We start from the raw sequence: 16,700 nt of genomic DNA, 5'->3' as shown, positions 1-16,700 counted from the left end.
CAGGAAAAAGACTTTGTCTATTTATCCTTTCCATGCCCCTCATAATTTTGTAAACCTCTATAAGGTCACCCCCTCAGCCTCCAATGCTCCAGGTCAAACAGCCCCAGCCTGTTCAGCCTCTCCCTGTAGCTCAAATCCTCCAACCCTGGCAACAGCTTTGTAAATCTTTTCTGAACCCTTTCAAGTTTCACAACATCTTTCCGATAGGAAGGAGACCAGAATTGCATGCAATATTCCAACAGTGGCCTAACCAATGTCCTGTACAGCCACAACATGACCTCCCAACTCCTGTACTCAATACTCTGACCAATAAAGGAAAGCATACCAAACACCTTCTTCACTATCCTGTCTACCTGCGACTCCACTTTCAAGGAGCTATGAACCTGCACTCCAAGGTCTCTTTGTTCAGCAACACTCCCTAGGACCTTACCATTAAGTGTATCAGTCCTGCTGAGATTTGCTTTCCCAAAACGTAGCACCTCGCATTTATCTGAATTAAACTCCATCTGCCACTTCTCAGCCCATTAGCCCATCTGGTTCTGATCCTGTTGTAATCTGAGTTAATCCTCTTTGCTGTCCACTATACCTCCAATTTTGGTGTCTTCTGCAAACTTAATAACTGTACCTCTTATGCATGCATCCAAATCATTTATATAAATGATGAAAAGTAGAGGACCCAGCACTGATCCTTGTGGTACTCCACTGGTCACAGGCCTCCAGTCTGAAAAACAACCCTCCACCACCACCCTCTGTCTTCTACCTTTGAGCCAGTTCTGTATCCAAATGGCTAGTTCTTCCTGTATTCCATGAGATTTAACCTTGCTAACCAGTCTCCCATGGGGAACCTTGTCGAACCCCTTACTGAAGTCTATATAGATCACATCTACTGCTCTGCCCTCATCAATCTTCTTTATTACTTCTTGTAAAAACTCTATCAAGTTTGTGAAACATGATTTCCCATGCACAAAGCCATGTTGTCTATCCCTTCCTAAGAAACAAGAATTTCCAAGCTCGGAGAATGTGTGTAGAAATATTCAGGTTGTTTGAACTGGGTATGTTTAGGCCCTCCGAACTATGGCATTGTCAAACAATCACACTCAGAAAGAAATTGTGAAACTGGCTTCACAGAACTTGGAAAAGAAACTGGAATAAGCCAATTGAACAAAGTTTAAAATGTTGAGTTTGGACAATAATCTCTCTGGACTTGAGTCTGTGTAATGGACTGTATTGTGAAATAGGGTTGAAAAGTTATTTAAAATAATAGCAAAAATACTGAAGATGTTGAAAAGATGAAATAAAAACAGAATTTTGGAGAAACTGAGCAGGGTCTGGCAGCATATGTGGAGAGAAAGCCTGGTATAACTCTTCCTCAGAATTCAGGTTCTCAGACTTCTCTAGTGTTCAGTTTTGAAATGTTACTCTGCCGTTTGGATTAAGACTGTCAGCCAAATGTTTATCACTTGGTTTATTCCTTTTTTTCCCTCCTTTTGAGTAATAAACTTATGTTCTGTTGTTAAATAACATCTGCAGCTTTGTGTGAATATGTTTTAGTGACTAACCACCACCTTAACTAACTAAAAAAAACTAAACATGCCAGATGAATTGGGCGATCAGCCATTTTCGAAATGAATGGTAGAGCAGACTCGAAGGGCCAAATGGCCTCTTGCTCCTATCTTCTATGTTTCTTAGACATCAAGAGATGTTTGATTCTGGAATCTGACTTACAGTCATAGAATCATAGAGCTGTACAAAATGGAAACAGACTCTTTGGCCCATACCCCTCCAAACCCTTCCTATTCTTATACCCATTCAGATGCCTTTTAAATGTTGTAACTGTACCAGCCTCCACCACTTCATCTGGCAGCCCACTGCAGACACGCACCACCCTCTGTGTGAAATAATTGCTCCTTAGATCCCCTTTTATCTTTCACCTTTTATCTTAAACCTATGCCCTCTGGTTTCAGACTCCCCCTGGGAAATAGACCTTGTCTATTTACCCTATCCATAATCCTCATATTTTTTATAAACCTCTGTAAGGTCACCCTTCAGCCTGCAACACTCCAGGGAAAACAGCCCCAGCCTATTTAGCCTTTCCTTGTAGGTCAAGTCCTCCAACTCTGGCAACATCTTTGTAAATTTTTCCTAAAACCTTTCAAGTTTCACAACATCTTTCTTATAACAAGGAGACCAGAAATGAAGGCAGTATTCCAAAAAATGGCTGAACCAATGCCCTATACAGCCACAGCATGACATACCAAATCCTACACAGTTCTTGTCCAGTATTACCATGATCTGGGATTATGACATAGCCTTATCTCCAAGCTAAACTCCATCCTTACAGGGACATATGTTGTCAGTTCCTTCACCAATGCTGTGACTGAACTCTTGACACTGTTTACCTTTATCACGTGCACCGTAGTTGTTTGGGAAGGTCAGGCTCTGCTTTCTCAAGGAATGGATGATAAATGGGAACCTTAGCACATCAAATGTATGGCAATAATTTTGTTTTAAGTGATCAGGATGCTGCCACAGACTAACCATTAATATGAAATGTTTAAGTCATACGAAACTAAGGAGGTAAGAACTAGGAGCAAGGGTGGGCTATCTGGCCTGTCGCGCCTGTTCCACCATTCAGTGAGATCATGGCTGGTCTTTTTGTGGATTCAGCTCCATTTACCCACCCGCTCACCATAACCCTTACTTCCTTCACTGTTAAAAAATCTATCCATCCTTGCCTTAAAAACATTTAACAAGATAGCCTCAACTGCTTCACTGGGCAGGGAATTCCATAGATTTCTGTTCCAAGTCTGTTTGTACTGTAATAATTTTAAACTTGATAGAGTAATAATTTTAAACTTGATTGAGAAACATCAGACATTTGGAGTTCCCATCCATTGTCACTGTGCATTTTCTTTAGTCTACTTCAGAAATGAGATGCAGAAGAATTAGCTTCATCTGTCTCTGAGAAATGAAGGCTTCCCTGTTGTAATAACCTGACATATAGAGAAAAATAATTCTGATTTCCTCCTTTGTTCTGCCAGTGGTGATGTTGAATGTGGTTATGCTATAACTAAACAATACTGACTTACTGTGTCATTCAAATGGCCTGCCAATTTCACATTAAGTTTAAACTAACACATTCCTTCAACTCAAATTGATTCTCATAAGGAAAAACATTCACCTTTGCTCCAATAGCTTTGTTTGCTCTTCAGGGTACGGCTTTCAGTTCAGATATTCTTTGGGATATCATTGTCGCAAACTGTACCTAGCAGTGTTGGACAGACATAGAATCTAACAACTTAAAAAAATGATAGTATGTTCAAATGACAGCAGCAGTTTTTCACTGCCTCTTACATGTGACAATAAATTCAATTCAAGTCAGCTCATTCAGTTCCTGAATCTGTTCGGCTATCCATCATAGAGTGATAGAATGATAACAGAAAAAAAGGAGGTCATTCTGTCCATTGAGTATATGGAAACTCTCTGCATATAAAACTAAGCATCTCAGTGTGACTTAGTACTGAACAGTTTTGAACAGAGTTAGCGAGTTTTGAAAAGATTTGTAGCTCAGGTGGAGCTTTTGAATGTGAGTTTGCTCGCTGAGCTGGAAGGTTTGGTTTCAGACGTTTTGTCACCATACTAGGTAACATCATCAGTGAGTCTCCAGTGAAGCGCTGATGTTATGTCCCACTTCCTATTTATGTGTTTACATTTCTTTGAGCGTTTGATGATGTCATTTCTGGTTCTTTTTCTCAGACAATGGCAGATGGGGTCCAAATCAATGTAATTGTTGATAGAGTTCCGGTTGACATTGGAAGGATGTTGTGAAACTTGAAAAGGTTCAGAAATCATTCACAACGATGTTGCCAGGTTTGGAGGATTTGAGCTACAGGGAAAGGCTGAACAGGCTGGGGCTGTTTTCCTTGGAGCTTCGGAGGCTGAGGGGTGACCCTATAGAGGTTTACAAAATTATGAGGGGCATGGATAGGGTAAACAGGCAAGGTCTTTTACCTGGTGTGGGGGAGCCCAGAACTAGAGGGCATAGGTTTAGGGTGAGAAGGGAAAGATACAAAAGGAACCTAAGGGCAATTATTTCACGCAGAGGGTGGTGCGTGTATGGAATGAACTGCCAGAGGAAGTGGTGGAGGCTGGTACTGTTACAACATTTAAAAGGCATTTGGATGGGTATATGAGTAGGAAGGGTTTGGAGAGATATGGACCATGTGCTGGCAAATGGGACTAGATTAAGTTGGGATATCTGGTCGGCAAGGACGAGTTGGACTGAAGGGTCTGTTTCCGTGCTGTACATCTCTATGACTGTCTGATTTTATGACATCCATCCCAGGACAAGTCAAACACAGACACACCATCTACCATCCTCTGAGAAAAAGAACTGGAAATGACATCGCCAAAAAGCCAAAGAAACCTACACACATAAATAGAAAGCGGGATATAACACCAGCACTTCACAGGCTCACTGATCATGTTACCTGGCATGGTGACAAAACATCTGAAAACAAACCTTCCAGTTCAACGAGCAAACTTAAACTTGAAGAAAGCGTTGGGTGTTTAGTGATTGGAACCTCTAAATAAGTAGGAGAAAGGGGCTTTTTGGTTTTCTAATTTTTGTTACCCTGTAGGATTGGTTCTTACCCACTACAGGAGTAAAACGTGAGCTGTTTGGGGAGTCTTGGAAGTAGCTAAGGTATATTCTAATTGTAAAATTGGAAATATAGGAACCGGTGGTAACATGAAGAAATGTATAAAGAAGAAAGATAAATAAGTGGGTGGTTAATTCAAGCACATCAAGGTGGATGGAAGGGTGATGTGTCACAGCTACAACATGTGGGAGTTCTGGATGCCAGTGTGGTTCAGGACAAACACATCAGGTCATAGAGCATGGGAACAGACCCTTCGATCTAACCAATCCCCACCTACCATGTTCCCAAATAAACTAGTCCCACCTGCCTGCAATTGTCCCATATCACTGCAACACTTTCCTCGTCATGAACTTACCCAAATGTCTTTGAAACCTTGTAACAGTACCTGCATCCACCACTCTCTGGCAGTTCATTCCACACACATAAGTAACGGTGGCTACAGTTTCAGAGCTGAGGCTGAGTTGCAGATCCTGTGATACATCAGGGAGGGATAAGTTACCTTTGTATCAGGGGGCAGTCATGTTCCTTCAGGATAGGCTCTTTTAATGCGGCCAATGGTCAGGGGCAGGTGAGTGTATGTTCCTTTAGTGGCTGAGATGTGGCTACCACTTTTTTTAATTTCAAAAATATGCTTTATTCATAAATATATTTTGAGGATCTGTACAATTGGTCATGCCATACATATGTAAACATTCCATTTCTTTGCATACAGAGATAGAGTAATCATTCGTATATACAGGTCTGTATGTTTATTATCCATATATTTAGCTGAGGCGTCAACGGAGCCCCCTTACTACATGGGCCCCCTGTTCTTAGGCAGGCAGATGTTACACGGTGGTCTTTCCCCACCCGCGCCTTGGCGGCAGCTGCCCCAAGTTTCACCGTGTCCCTCAACACGTAGTCCTGGACCTCGGAATGTGCCAGTCTGCAACACTCAGTCGGGGTCAACTCCTTCAGCTGGAAGATCAACGGGTTTCAGACAGACCAAAGAGCGTCTTTCACCGAGTTGATGATCCTCCAGGCGCAGTTGATGTTCGTCTCGGTGTGCGTCCCGGGGAGCAGACCGTAGAGCATGGAGTCCCGTGTCATGGAGTCCCGCTCGCCAAACACCACTGCATTCCTCTCCAGACTTCCTTATGCGTAGGCACATTCCAGAAGGAGTTTTGTGACAGTCTCGTCCCCTCCGCAGCCGCTTCGAGGGCAGTGTGTGGTGCAGCAGAGAGTCCGGGCCTGCATAAAGGATCTCAGAGGCAGAGCCCTTCTCACCACCAGCCAAGAGAGATGTGGCTGCCACTGGCATTTGTTGCAGTTCCCTTGAACTGAGTGGCTTGTGGGGCCATTTCAGAGAGCAACCACATTGCTGTGAGTCTGGAGTCACGTGTAGGTCAGACCATGTAAGGGTGGCAGATTTCCTTCCCTAAAGGACATGAGTGAACCAGATGGGTTTGATGATAGCTAACATAGTCAGCAAGACTGAGACCAGAGTTATGTTTTGAATTTAGTCATTTAATTTAAATGCTACTATCTGCCAAGCTGGAAATGTAGCAATGTCCCCATTAGCCGAGTTTAACGGTTTGTTGGCCCAGTGACTTTCCACACTCCCCTGGAATGTCTGTGAGTGGGACAGGTAAGGGGACACACACAGGGAAAGAGTGTAGGATGCTCAGTCTTTGCAATTGTCCATCAGGGTGGAGGTTCTTTCAACTTGTTCAACTTTACCTGAGGAAGGAGCAGCGCTCCGAAAGCTTGCGATTTCAAATAAATCTGTCGGACTATAACTTGTTGTCATGTGATTTTTAACTTTGTCCCAGCTCAACATTGGCACCTTCACGTCACGGTTTTCTGTAACGCAAGTTTGCAGAGGATCACAACTACTGCGTTATAGTAAAACGACCTGTATGGTGGCCAGTGTTCTAATGCAGCCAGAGCTGCATAACTAGGAAAATAGAAAGGAGCTTAAACTAAAAGGCATCAAATTTGTGAACATGTGATAAATCAAAGAGTAGAAACATGGTGATAGAGAAAGCTTTTATTAGGGAAAATTATAAACCGATTGTGACAAGAAAGAATAGAGAGTGAAATCGAATAGTAACTCAACAGATAAGAGGTTACAAGAATAATAGAAACAATAAAGCTCAAGGCTGTGTATCTGAATGCATATAACATGTGGGAAAACAAATTGACTGTGCAATTAGAAATGAATAATTAAGATCTGATAGCCACTACAGAGACCTGAATATTGACAAGTACAGGATATTTAAGAAGGACCAGTAGCTTGGTATAGGTAACGAGGTAGCCCTGTTAATTAACTCTGATATTACCTTGATAGAGAGGGGTGCCCCAAATGCAGAAAGCCATGATCCAGAATCATTTTATGTTGAGAAATGATAAAAGTAAGAGGTAATTTGTGACGGTGGTGTATAGATCCTTGAGGAGTAACCATATATCAGGAAAGAATATAAAAGCAAAAATAATTTGATGTTGTGAAAAAGGCACAGGAATAATCATTAGAGGTTTTAATCTAAAAAAGACTGAAAAAATCAGATAATCACAAGGGTAGCTGGGATGAGGAGCTCATCAAATAGAGCAGTCTCTACTCGAATGGGTATTCTACACTGAGATTAAATAATGATCTCACGTGATGAATGCAAACATTCAAATATCACCCCATTAGTCTACTTTCGACTATCAGTAAAGTGATGGAAAGTATCATCAACAGTACTCCCCATTTACCTGGATAAGTACAGACTTCAGCAACACGCAGAAGTTGGACATCATCCAAGTGGACAACGACCTACTTGATTGGCCGTACAACCACAAACATCTATTCCCTCTTCTATTGATGCTCAGTTGCAGCAGCGTACTATCGAGACTGCAAATATTTGCCAAGGCTCTTAAGACAGCACCTTAGAAACCCAAACTTCTACCACCCTGAAGGACAATGGCATCATATATATGGAAACATCACCCAGGCATGCCCAAAATAACAAAACCCAGGACAAGTTCAGCACAGCTGAAAATGTGTTGCTGGTCAAAGCACAGCAGGCCAGGCAGCATCTCAGGAATAGAGAATTCGACGTTTCAAGCATAAGCCCTTCATCAGGAATGAGAGAGAGTAGCCAAGCAGGCTAAGATAAAAGGTAGGGAGGAGGGACTTGGGGGAGGGGCGATGGAGGTGGGATAGGTGGAAGGAGGTCAAGGTGAGGGTGATAGGCCGGAGTGGGGTGGGGGCGGAGAGGTCAGGAAGAAGATTGCAGGTTAGGAGGGCGGTGCTGAGTTGAGGGAACCGACTGAGACAAGATGGGGGGAGGGGAAATGAGGAAACTGGAGAAATCTGAATTCATACCTTGTGGTTGGAGGGTTCCCAGGCGGAAGATGAGGCGCTCCTCCTCCAGCCGTCATGTTGTTATGTTCTGCCGGTGAAGGAGTCCAAGGACCTGCATGTCCTCGGTGGAGTGGGAGGGAGAGTTAAAGTGTTGAGCCACGGGATGGTTGGGTTGGTTGGTCCGGGCGTCCCTGAGGTGTTCTCTGAAGCATTCCGCAAGTAAGCGGCCTGTCTCACCAATATAGAGGAGGCCACATCGGGTGCAGCGGATGCAATAGATGATGTGTGTGGAGGTGCAGGTGAACTTGTGGCGGATATGGAAGGATCCCTTGGGGCCTTGGAGGGAAGTGAGTGTGGAGGTGTGGGCGCAAGTTTGCCTTGGAGGGAAATGAGTGTGGAGATGTGGGCCTTGGAGGGAAGTGAGTGTGGAGGTGTGGGGCCTTGGAGGGAAGAGTCAATTATCATTGTATTAGACTACACACAATCATCAATGAAGTGATGATAGGATCAGTCATCGTCTGACCTCATTGCAGCCTTGGTTAAACTTGAACAAAAGGGCTGAATGAGATGAGGTGAGAATTAACTTACTAATATATGCAGGCATAAATTGATCTTTTTCTGGTTGGCAGGTTGTAATGAGTGGTGTATCACAGGGATCTGTGCCATGCTTTTGTCTATTTACAATTTACATCAATGAGCTTTGATGAAGGTATGAGAGCTAAGTGTGCCGATGACACAAAGGTATGTTCAATAGTAAGTTGTGAAGGGGACACAGAAGGTTTTAAAGGACTGCAGATGGGTTAGGTGAGTGAACAAATGGAGTAGAATGTGACAAACTGTTCAATTTTTCCAGCTATAATAAATGTATATTATGTAAATAGTGAGAGATTACAGAACTGTGAGATGCAGAGATCTGGATGTTTTTATATATGTATCACGAAAGGAGAGTATGCAAGGACAGTAAGTAATCAGGAAAGCGAATATTACACCATTGTTTACTGTAAGAGGAAGTGAATGCAAATGTCGTGAGTTTCTGCTTCAGGTCACTTATGACATCACACTTGGAATATTGTAGACAGTATAGCTCTGTATCAGTATTTAAATATATTTAAAGCAGGCCATAGGTTTACTAGGCTAATACCTGGGATGAGCAGTTTGTTTTATGAGGAAAGGTTGGGATGACAGGTTTGTATCTGCTGCAGTATGGAGCAGTACGAGATGATTTGATTCTAATATTTAGGATCCTGAGGAGGTTTGACAGAGTGGATGGAAAGACTATGTTTCCTCTTTTGAGAGAATCTAGAGGGTCTCCTTTTTAAAAGAATTATTTAAGGCAAAGATAGATGTATAGGGCCCTTTATTCATTGATAGAAAAAACATTATGTCAGTTTCAGTCTAACAAATTATGTGGTAGCTAATTTCTGGTTTATTCCTCAGAGCAATGCCTTGACCAAGTAGATTTAGCCTGCCTGGTTTCAATATAAACAAGTCTGCCAGTTAACTGTCAGTCATCATGTAATGGGTACAGTCCATGGCAGTGCATCCACCAATCAGAGTCCGCTTCCCAACCAATCAGCACCCTCTTCTCACACAATACCAAATGTTGTTCCCATTATCATTGGTGTTGTAAATCTCCTGATGAATGCAGAATTAAAACCTTCAACATGTCTCTGTCTTCAGCAATACTTAAGATATGTATGACCGAACAAAGATAACTACACTTTATTACACTTAATTAAAGGTAATATTGTTGTGATTTATTTTTGTCTTGTACACAAAATCTCCTCATCCACAAATAGCGTTTCCATTGAAAAATCAAACTAATCAGACAAGGCAGGCCCCAAGCCATTTCTTCTTAGAAGTAGCAAGAACCTTCAGTAACATGTAAAAGTGAAGCCATCTGTTATGACTTTATCTGTCCCTTGAACCCTGCCTTATAAAGGATATAATACAGAACACTGTTTAATCAGTAACAGTGACAAATAGGGGCAATTATTGATGCATCTGGTCTGTCTAATCTGCTTAAGATAGATTCCCTCCAAATCTGATCCTGAACACAAATTGCATTGCTGGTGTGTCAATTGGAGGATGTCCTTGCTTGTTTTATTTGTTCACCCACCACATTCACAAGATCCTTTGAGATAATGTTAGTAATGTTGTCCTAGGGCCTCATTACGGTGTCTGTAAGTTATCCAGGCTTCCATGCTGCAGAGATATATATGGAGAGTCTTTGCTTGGTTGTGTCTGATTCTCATTTGGAGCCTGAGATCACAGTTTTGGAAGGCTTGTGTAGATGATGCACCATGGGCTGAGATAGATATTGAATAAGGTTGAGTATCTCTTACCAATGCCAGTTTTTCTTGGGATAGATAGCTTCCAAAATGTAGGAATTGAGACTCTTTTTTCCAATTTCACCAAGAATCTCAGTGGAAGACATTGGATTTTGATATATTAGATGCAAGCTCTTCAGAAACATTGGTTTTGCTGGTGCTCAGGGCAAGTCCCCTTCTGTCCTTGACTTTGGTGAATATGTCCACTATCTGTTGCAGTTCTTTCTCAGGTTAAGCACGAATGTATGCTTCATCAGCATATTGTAATTCTGTACAGAAGTGGTAAGCTTAGGTTTCACTTTCAGCCTGTAGAGGATGCCAGATTTACCATATGTATGATAACTTATTTCTGCACCTGGACTGATCCTGGTATATTCCTGATGAAGGGCTTTTGCCCGAAAGGTCGATTTTCCTGTTCCTCGGATGCTGCCTGACCTGCTGTCCTTTTCCAGCACCATTCTGATCTGATCCTGGTATACTCAATTACAGCATTGCTCCAAGAAAGATTGAGAACAGTGTTGGTGAGTGAAACTTCCTTATTTAACAGAGTAAGAGCCTCTCTGGTGTTATTGCACAATACTGTGATTTAAACATTGTCCTTCTGAAGCCTCACTCAGATTCAGAGATGTACTCTGGACAGAACAGAGTGACTGACAATGGGGCTATCTTACTGTAGCCACTCTGGGAATACTGTGTAGTTTTCGTTTCTATATTTAGAAAAGGATGGACTGACATTGGAGATAGTTCAAAATAAATTGACCAGGTTCATTCCTTGGTGAAGGGTTTGATTTATAAAGAATGTTTAAATCGATTAAGCCTTTACACATCGGAGTTTAGAAGAACAACAGTGATTTTATTGAAGTATGCACAATTCTGAGGGGGCTTGACAGGCTAGATGTTGAGAAGCTGGTTCCACTAGTGTGGGAACCACAAACGAAATGACGTAGTTACAGAAAAAGGAGATATTACTTTAAAATGAAGATGCGAAGGAATTTCTTCTGCCAGAGAGTTGGAAATGTCTGGAATTTTCCAGCCCAGAGAGTTTGAAGGATAGATCGCTAAAAGTATTGAAAGAGGAGGTAGATTTTTAAATATTGGGAGGTTGAAGGCCATGAGGAGCTGAGGCCTGGAGCAGATCAGCCGTGTCTTATTGAATGGTGGAGCAGGTTTGAGGGGCCGAATAGCCTACTCTTGATCCTATTTCTTATGTTTTTTTTCCTGGATTCATTAGGGAGGCTAAACTTCAACAGCATCCTCCAAACCAATGACCTCTTGAAAGACACGGGCAACAGATGCAGAGCAATGCCCCCACATAGTTACAACAAAACCCAGTTTCCCAGTGTACAATTTATCTAGCAGTCAAGTAGCCACGCATAGCTATTTTTCAATCTCCAAGTTTCTGAATTATTATGTTTTAATAGTTTTAGTTTACTGTTCCCTTTCTCATGGTGTGGGTGTCACTGACAAGTCCAGCATCTTTAATCTTTAATCAAGCGTTAATTACTCTTGAACAGAGAAGCTTGCTTGGCCATTTCAGAGAGCAGTGAACCACAATGCTGTGGGTCTAGACTCACATGTAGGCCAGACTGGGTAAGGATGGCAGACTTCCTTCTCTAAAGGACATGAGTGAACCAGTTTTTTTTAATAATCAATTATACTTGTCATAACCCCATTACATATTACCTTTATAATCCAGATTTATTAATTTCATTTATGTTTAAATTAAATTAAAATGCTTCTGGAGTGGGACCTGAATCCATATTTCTAGATCATTCCCTGGGTTTCTGGATTACAGGTCCATGTGAGACAGGGATCGTGAGTTTTAATCACACCAGGCTGTACTGATCACACTTGAGGGAGTGCCATACTATTGGGAGTGCCATGTTTCAGATGAGATAATAAACCATCAACTGATTTAGAGCAAGGGTGAGCACCCTGCTTTTCTGTGTCAATATTTAACCTTCATACAACACTTAAAATAAATGATCTGGCTATTATCTCATAGCTCTTGGAATTTTGATGTGTGTGTGTGAATTGATTGCTGCTTTCCCTATATTACAATAGTGATCATATTTTAAAAGCATTACATTGGTTCGAAAGCACTTTTTAGGATATTCAGGGGTTGTGAAAGGCACTATTGAAGTGGACGTTATTTGTAATGTCCATCAAGGAAGGGAACTGTGGGTCGATCTTCTCTACATACCACTCTAATCCCATACTGGAGCTGACTATTAACTTAAGTAACCTGGCAAGCAACCCAGTTTTAAGATGGGTTGCACAAAACTCCAATGGTCACACAAGTCTCATTGAACAATTAGTGAGGGACTATAGGTGTTGGCCACACCTGAAAGTTTTTTTCAAATAAAGGACAAAGTATGGAATACAAAATTGGATGGAGTTACATTGTTGGTTCAACATGTGGCCAAAAGATCACAAAACTTAGGAGCTGAAGTAGGCCATTCAGTCATTGAGACTGCTCTGCCCGTCGACAATCTGATCACCCCCAGCTCCACTTTGCTGCCTTTTCCCCATAACCATTGGTTCTCTCCCTGATTATAAATCTATCTCAGCCTTGAACGACTTAACATCCGAGCCTCAACAGCCCTCTGAGCAAAGAATTCCACAGACTCACTAGCCAATGGACCATGAGGTAAAGTTCAGGTTCCCTGTAGCTCTGGACATTTAGACTCATTAGCTGAATTGGGAAGAGCCTTCATGAGAGGGTTTGTTTGACACCATCTTCTGTATTTTGTATTAATTGTTGTTCAGCTTATTTGACAGTTTTCTCATTTTTTTGTATTCACAGTGTTCACAAATCGGAAATCAAGTTCATCATTATCTTGGACAGGCGCCTGGATACATGGACGTCCATCAAAGCAGCTCTGGTCCAGATTGCGGTATGTAATTCATTTTCAGTTCACTCTTCAGTGCTTGTGATGAATAGGACTCTTTCTGTATTGGCTACTTTAACGTCTGATGTAAGAACAAGCAGCACCCGGGCAGTTGTTGCAGGATGTGACTGTAAAGGGGACAGTTCCTCACCTCCCTTGAGTCTGTACAGCTATTCAATGCAATCATGGCTGATCTAATAATCATCAGCTCAACTTTTCTGCCTTTCCCCACAGCCCTTTATCTTGCTTCCTGGTTAAAAATGTCTGTCTCAGTCTTGATTTGATTTATTGTCACGTGTACCTAAGTACAGTGAAAAACTTTGTTCGTGAGCACTACGGACAAATTACAGTAAACAAGGACATACAGATTATAGGGAGCTCAGACAGAGTGACACATACACTGCACAGAAGATGCACAAAGCAAGATCAGCATGATGGGAAGTTAGAGAGCAGGGAAGAAACTGTTCCTGAACTTGTTGGTGCGTGTGCTGAAGCTTCTGGATCTTCTGCCTGACGGAAGAGGTTGTAGGAGACCGTTACCGGGGTGGGAGGAGTCTTCGATGATGTTGACAGCTTTTCCACGGCAGAGGAAATGGATGGAAGTTTGTCCCCTGTGATGGTCTGGGCTGTGCACACAACCTTCTGTCGTTCTTGAATATACTGAGTGACCCACTAAGTGCTGGCAATGACAGTCTGAAATATCATGTCCCTTTCATTTATAATGATCAGTTGCTTAGGAATATCAATAAATTGTTGAGAATACAATAGGATTCAAAATCCATTAAACATCGACTAAATCATGGACATTTGGCTATCTGACTTTGTACGTCATTGCCCGATTGGAAATGATATAGTGCCTTTCAACCGAACAAAATCCTTACTTTCTCAGTGAACCTTAAAAACAGCTTTACTGGTGCATTCTAAATGTGGGGAGTGAGTAAATGGGCCAGAGTGAAAGTCTTTTCCCAAAAAACTGAGACTAATTGTGGATCATTGATCCAGGCAGCTACAGGTCTGAAGCATGATGACTGTGGATATTGTTTGAGGATATTGTGTTGGATTTTAAGTTTACATTTGGCAAGAGAAGATGACTGATCTGAGCTTCCTGGCGGTGGTGACATTGATTGTTGTCAATTCCCACTCCACTATTGCTGAAGTTTTCAAATTGTGATCTGTCTGAACAGAGTTGATGATCAGAAACAGACAAGACCATTAGACGTAGGAGCAGAAAGAGGCCAGTCAGCCCACTGAGTCTGCTCCATCATTCAATGGCTGATCTGACAATCCTCAGCTCCACTTTCCTGCCCTTTCCCATAACCCTTGGTCCTCCCACTGAATAAATATCTGTCTGTCTCAGCCTTGAACATATTTAATGGCCCAATCTCAACAACCCTCTGCAGTAAAGTATTCCACAAATTCACTGTCCTCAGAAAGAAGAAATTCCTCCTCAGCTTTGCCTTAAATATGTGACCTTTTATTCTGAGATCATACCTTCTGGCCTTAGACAATTCCACGAGGAAGCACCTTTCCACATCTACCTTGTCAAGTCCCCCTAAGAATCTTGTCTGTTCCAATAAGGTCACCTCTCTCTTTTAAACTCCAACAAGTACAAGTTCAATCTAGGATTTTCCTGCTCCTCGGATGCTGCCTGACCTGCTGTGCTTTTCCAGCACCACTCTAATCTAGACTCTGGTTTCCAGTATCTGCAGTCCTCACTTTTGACTAATTCAATCTCGTCAATCTGCCCTCAGAAAACAATCCCTCCATAGTTGATTTCAGCCGAGCAAACCACCTCTGGACTGCCTCCAATGCCAGTATATCTTTCCTGAGATAAGTGCCCCTAAAACCACAACATTCCAGCTGTGGTCTGACTAGTAACTTGTACAGTTTTTCATTTCCTTTGAAGTCAAGACCAATATTCCATTTGCCTTCCCAATTACCCATTTTCTCTATTATCTGCCAAACTTAGATGATAGTTTTGATAATTTCTTTTCTTTCTGTAGAATTTCATATTTAAATAATATTCAGCTCTTCTATTCATCCTGCCAAAGTGCATTATCTCAGTTTTTTTTCCTTCATTATATTCCATCTCCCATCTTTTTGCACACTCACTTCACATGTTTGTGTCACTTTGAAGGCTGTTTATGTTATGCTCACTACTTGTCTTCGCACCTTTTTTTGTGTCTTTTGCAAATTTGCTAATAATACATTCACTTTCCTCATCCAAGTCATGAATCTATATGGTAAATAATTGTGAGCCAGCACTGATTCCTGTGGCACACCAGTTTCCACAAGCTGCCATTGTGAAAATGCAATACTCTGTCTTCTATTGATCAGCCAATCCTCTAACCATGCTTATACTATCCATCGGCTCTTATTCAGAAGCCTAATGTGTGAAAATCCAAATATATTACATCCATTGCTTCCCTTTATCTTGTTTGTTGCCACATGTGCTGACTGAGCATTCCCTTTCCCCCGACTGCCAATTCCTTCCTCCCTTCAAGCATCAACTCTTCTCCCTCCTGGTATCCTCTCCCACAGCCTTATACCCTCCTGACATAAGACACAGGTACAAGATAAGAACACAGAGCTAATAGTGGAACACGTAATCTGCAATTCCTCTCTGCCTCTCCAATTCCCTCAACTGGTTGAATCAAAGGATTACATTTATACATCCCAAAATGTTTTAGGCTGATTTAGTACTTTTGAAGTTTAGCAATTGATGGTCTGTTTTTGTGATACTTATCCAAATGCAAATATTACTGATGACACCAGCAAGATCTCTTTTGCCATCCATTTGAGAGGGCTCATAGGCCCTCAGTTTAATAGTCCAGCCAAAAGACGATGTCTCTCTGACTGAGCAGCCCTCTCTCAATACTGTACTGAGTTCTGCAGCAGGACTTAGTGTCATCGAGTCACAGGGATGTACAGCAAGGAAACTGATCCTTCAGTCCAACTCGTCAATGCCGACCAGATATCCTAATCTAATCTAGTCCCACCTGCCAGCACCCGGCCCATATCCCTCCAAAGCCTTCCTATTCATATACCCATCCAGATGCCTTTTAAATGTTGCAATTGCACCAGCCTCCACCACTTCCTCTGGCAGCTCATTCCATATACGTACCGCCCTCTGTATGAACAACTTGCCCCTTGGGTCTCTTTTAAAGTTTTCCCCTCTCACCTTAACCTGTGCCCTCTAGTTCTGGACTCATCCACTCCCCAAGGAAAATACCTTGTCTTGGACTTGAACCAATTATCATTGACCAAAACTGAGGCCTATAAAGCCTTTGTTTCCCATATGGCAATTTAGCCAGGAGACCATCTCCACCCTCGTCTGATTGTCCCCTCTGTTTCCAATTCAGTTTATGTAACGTGAAATGAAAACCTTAGAGCTAGCTTGGAACTTGTGGCTGGTGTAGGTTGAAGGAAAGTTTGTTTAAAGACACCAGGTGGCATTGTTAATTAACTTCCACTGTTGTTTAATGTTTAATTG

General features: G+C 42.0%; 1 protein-coding gene across 2 annotated transcripts in view; it reads left to right on the top strand.

The window, feature by feature from the left end:
• The window catches only part of mcf2a (MCF.2 cell line derived transforming sequence a), a 199,047-nt gene that overhangs the window by 52,321 nt on the left and 130,026 nt on the right, over window positions 1-16,700 (top strand). For both annotated transcript variants that reach the window (XM_060832397.1, XM_060832396.1), the window contains exon 4: window positions 13,123-13,213. In XM_060832397.1, coding sequence (XP_060688380.1) covers window positions 13,123-13,213 — 91 coding nt within the window. The remainder of the gene's footprint in view (window positions 1-13,122; window positions 13,214-16,700) is intronic.

Source organism: Hemiscyllium ocellatum, chromosome 11 (genome assembly GCF_020745735.1).
Source record: "Hemiscyllium ocellatum isolate sHemOce1 chromosome 11, sHemOce1.pat.X.cur, whole genome shotgun sequence".
Taxonomy (NCBI): Eukaryota; Metazoa; Chordata; class Chondrichthyes; order Orectolobiformes; family Hemiscylliidae; genus Hemiscyllium; species Hemiscyllium ocellatum.
The sequence above is the reverse complement of the archived record's forward strand: the minus strand, read 5'-3'. Positions and strand labels throughout refer to the sequence as shown.